The 4,579-nt window shown below is 37.0% G+C and overlaps 1 protein-coding gene across 1 annotated transcript; it reads left to right on the forward strand.

Annotated features, from left to right (window-relative positions):
* Nucleotides 1-1,271: 1,271 nt before the first annotated feature.
* LOC129308879 (uncharacterized) lies at nucleotides 1,272-3,778 on the forward strand. The gene is made up of 5 exons (XM_054950254.1): nucleotides 1,272-1,531; nucleotides 1,620-1,722; nucleotides 2,827-2,942; nucleotides 3,361-3,493; nucleotides 3,647-3,778. The coding sequence occupies exons 1-5, from the start codon at nucleotides 1,272-1,274 to the stop codon at nucleotides 3,776-3,778; spliced, it is 744 nt and encodes a 247-aa protein (XP_054806229.1).
* Nucleotides 3,779-4,579: the final 801 nt, after the last annotated feature.

The raw sequence follows: 4,579 nt of genomic DNA on the forward strand, positions 1-4,579 counted from the left end.
TTTTAAATGATTATTGTAACATGGAATTGTAGGAGTGCTGGCAACCGGTCCTTCCCCTTTATTGTTAAAGATATTGTCAAAAAATACAAAATTGACATTCTCTATTTAGTTGAAACACATGTTAGTGGCTACAAAGCTGATTGTGTGGTTAAAAAACTAGATTTAACAATTGGATAAGAGTTGAGGCTACCAGTCTTGTGGGAGGCATCTGGTTTCTTTAGAATGCACATATTACCAATGTTGAATATATTGCCTCTAATGGTCAACTTCTTCGTTGCAAGATTACTAATCTATCTTCCTCTTCCTAGTTCTATTCTTCTTTTTGCATGCAGAAATAAACGACTTGAAGCGTAAAGGACTATGGCATTCTATATATGCAATTGCTGATAAGACTTCTGATCTGTAGGCCATCCTAAGGGATTTTAATGCTTTTCAAAACCCCTATGATAAAACTGGAGGAGTCTCCCCCAACCACCTTTTTATGTCTCATTTCAATGAATGAATTTTAGACACTGGACTCATTAAGCTTAAAGATACCATTGATAGATTTACTTGGGAAAGAAACGGCATTCAAGAGAAACTCGACTGGGCCTTTGGTAATCTTCCTTGGCATTCTACCTTCCAATCCTCTCAATTTTCTATGGTTTACGATACAAATTTGATCACAAGATTATCATCCTTTCCACCACCCTTGTTGTGACTGACCGTCACCCAAGGAAGCACTTCTGTTACCAAGCGACTTGGAACCTTGAAGAAAGTTTTAAAGACATTGTTAAGGATGCTTGGAAAGATCAAAACTGGTATGATGGAGTTGAAAAATTCCAATCTTTGGCCCAATTTGGAATGATAATGCTGTTGGAAGCATACCTAAACGCAAGAGAACCATTCTTCGCAGACTTGAGGGTATCAACAAGGCAAGAAGCTAGAACTGCAGTAATAGCCTCCTGAGATTAGAAACTAAGTTGTGGGAAGATTATCACAAACTGAATGCACAAGAAAAATTACTCTGGTTCCAAAAATCTCATTGCAGATGGCTTAAATAGGGTGACAAAAATACTAGCTTCTTTCATGCCTCTATAGTGATCAAACAAAAAAGACAGTGTATTGAATCTCTCCAAGACCCGAATGGTAATTGGATCTCTGAGCACACTTCTCTTAAAAATATGGCAAGTGCTTATTTTAAAACTCTCTATTCTGCTGACCCCAATGTTACTCTAAAAACTGAGTGCCCAAGCTGATTCCCATCTTTACCTCCCTCCACTCTGCAATGGATGCAAAGACCTGTTGATGATATTGAGATTAAGAATGCTGCCTTCTCTATGGGTGCCTTCAAAGCTCCTAAACTTGATGGTTCGCAAGCACATTTTTTTCAATCCCAATGGGATGTTGTGGGTGACAAAGTTTATACCATGATCAAAGACATGTTCCAAAATTCTTCTGTTATGTCAAAAGTGAATTTCGCTAACATCATTCTTATTCCAAAGGTTGATTATCCTACTTTCCCTCAAGGAGATGCGACCTATATCTTTATGTAATGTTAGCTTCAAGATCCTCACGAAGCTTCTCACCAATAGATTCCACCCATCTATGTAAAGCTTAATTGGCCCTCAACAATGCAGTTTTATTGTGGGTAGATCTAGTTGTGACAACATCATAATTGCTCAGGAGATTATTCAGCAAATGAAAACTAAGCTAGGTAGAAAAGGATTTGCTACAATCAAGGTTGACATGGAGAAAACCTTTAATTGTCTTGATTAGAAATTTCTAAAAGAATCACTACTGCTCTTAGGTTTATCCCATTACTTATTTAGAATTATAATGGCAATAATCTTTTTAGTCTCTTTGAGAGTCTTATGGAATGGTGAAGATGGACCTTCTTTTACACCTTCAAGGGGAGTTCGCCAAAGGGATCCTCTAAGTCCCTACCTTTTTGTGATTTATATGGAAAGACTTGGCCACTTGATTCAATATGAATGCGAGCAAGGAAGATGGAAACCTTAGAAGTTTGGTATTGATAGCCCTTCATCTCTCATCTTTTTTTTTTTTTGCTGACGACCTCCTTCTCTTTATGGATGCAACCTTAAGCCAAATAGAGGAAGTCAAACATGTCATGCAGCATTTTTGTGTTGCTTCTGGACATAAGATTAGTCTTGATAAATTCAAAATATTTTTCTCCAAAAATGTACACATCAACCGATCCCTTGCTCTTAGTCACTCTCTTGGTATTGGCCTTATGGGTGATTTGGGTAAATATCTTGGTGTTCCTCTGACACACACCAAAGCTACAAGGTCAACTTTTGATCATATATTACTAAGAAGGTTAAGAAACGCCTCTCCTCTTGGAAATGTTGTTATTTAAACATGGCTGGCCATCTAGTTTTGATTAAATCGGTCATTGGTGCCTTTCTTACCTATCAAATGCAATCCACCCTTCTTCCTAAAGGTATCTTAAAGGAGATTGAAAAACTTAGCCATACCTTTCTATGGAGCCAAAATGAAGACTTAAGGAAGATTCACCTAATCTCTTGGAAAGAAATTACCAAGAGTAAAAAGGAAGGGGGATTAGGCATCAAAGATCTTGAAAGCCAAAATAAAGCCTTTATCATGAAGCTTTGCTAGAACATTCTCACCAAACAGGATACCCTTTAGGTTTAATGCTTGCAAGCTAAATACAATTTTGGTACTGAAGAAACACCAATTGTTGCCTTAAAGAAATTCTCCTCTTCAGTCTGGAAAGGAATTGTTGATGTTTGGGATTCCTTTATGCAAGGGATTGGCAAGAAGGTTAATAGTGGACACAATACCAATTTTTGGTGGGACCTCTAGACACCTTTTGACAAGCCTTTTATTCTTCTTGTGGATAACAACCTTGATTCTATTAATCCCAATGATGTTGTCAGTCGCTTTGTCCTTCCATCAGGTGGCTGGAACATTTATGAGTGGTACTGTTTTCTACCTCTTGGGGTCATCTAAACACTCAAAGATCTAAAACCCTCTTCTACTAATCAACAAGACCTATTTTGGTGGAGAACATCATCAGATGGCAGTTTTTCTATTAAGAGTGCCTATAACTTCACCAATCCTAGCAACACAAATGTGAACCCAATATAGAGTAAAATCTGGCATTGGTAGATCCCTGAGAAAGTTAAATTGTTTATGTGGCAAATTGTCTATGAGAGATTAATAACCAACTCTTTTCGATCCAAGCGAGGCTTCTCAAACACTAATGAGTGCCCCTTTGAGTGTAAGAGTGAGGAAAGTGTGATACACCTCCTCCGTGATTGTGAGCGAGCTAAATATGTATGGAAGGCTTTTATTAATCCTAACCATTTATCTTCTTTTTTCTCATGTGATTTGCAGGCTTGGATCAAATGGAATAGCACCCACAATCCGGGTAACAGGCGTGTTAACAAATGGCCATGGCATAACACCTTTAGTCATGTTTGTTGGCTGCTTTGGATACAGAGGTGCAAACATGTCTTTGAAGGCACAAGTTCACAACCAAAGGAGATCATTCACAGTTGTTTACACAAGCTTATGGAAGATACCCACACTAAGAAGCTAAAACATTACATTTTTGTAACTGACTCTCCCTCATTGGCTCTATGGACTCCCCCTCTACTTGGTACGGTGAGAATTGATGTAGATGGTTCCGTTCGAAGCAACATGCAAGCGGCTTGTGGCGGTGTCATTAGAAATGATAAAGGAGAATGGGTCCTTCGTTTCAAAAGAAGCTTGGGAACTAATCCTTGGTAACAATAATTCTGCTTCAAGATGAGTCCACAAGGTATTAAAGCTTGAGCCAAGCTTCAACATATAATGAGAGATTAAGTTTGATATCTATACTTGTGATGTACAGATGCAAAAACTTAATCAAAGATAGGTTTAAAAATACTATGTCCATAGGCAAAAGTCTCTGAAAGAACCAAGGAAATATCTATTACAAAGTATTAGGTATTAAGTCAATTAATTTTACCAATGACGAGATTATTACCTACGCATTTATTAAATAAATAGTTGAATATCAAGTATTATAATTTCAAATCCTTAATTACTTTAAATATTAAGTATTTACTTTCATCAATAGATGAATGCAAACTTTCAAAATAATTGTGATCAAGAGAAGTGAAGCTTCATGTATTCTAGTATGGTAGAAGACGATGTCTAACTGTTGCATTTTTATTTTTTGAGATATTCTACACATGATACGTTGACAGCAGGATATCGTTAAATTTTATTCGTACATTTGAACATAATTTACTGATCAATTGGCTTAATAATAATAAGCTTGATAAAGTATATGAGCTATGTCATGTTTATGTTTCTTTGCTAAGTCATGTACTCCCACTTAAACCCTTCATATTCTGTTGCAGAGGAGTTCATGCTTTCTTTAGGGGCAACACTGTAGGGATTCAAAGCCGAGGACGCTAATGCAAGGAATCTGAATGGCTTTGGGAAGCAACAAAGAAAGGGAAAGAGAAATAGTAATAATAACAATAACAATAATGGAAGCAGGAAGATTGGTGATAGCTTGAAGCAGAGATAAATGGCTCTAGGAAGAAGGTTTTGATGCAAAGAT

Source organism: Prosopis cineraria, unplaced genomic scaffold (genome assembly GCF_029017545.1).
Source record: "Prosopis cineraria cultivar Desert tree isolate PC_DT_omini unplaced genomic scaffold, ASM2901754v1 PC4, whole genome shotgun sequence".
In the NCBI taxonomy this organism is placed as follows: domain Eukaryota; kingdom Viridiplantae; phylum Streptophyta; class Magnoliopsida; order Fabales; family Fabaceae; genus Prosopis; species Prosopis cineraria.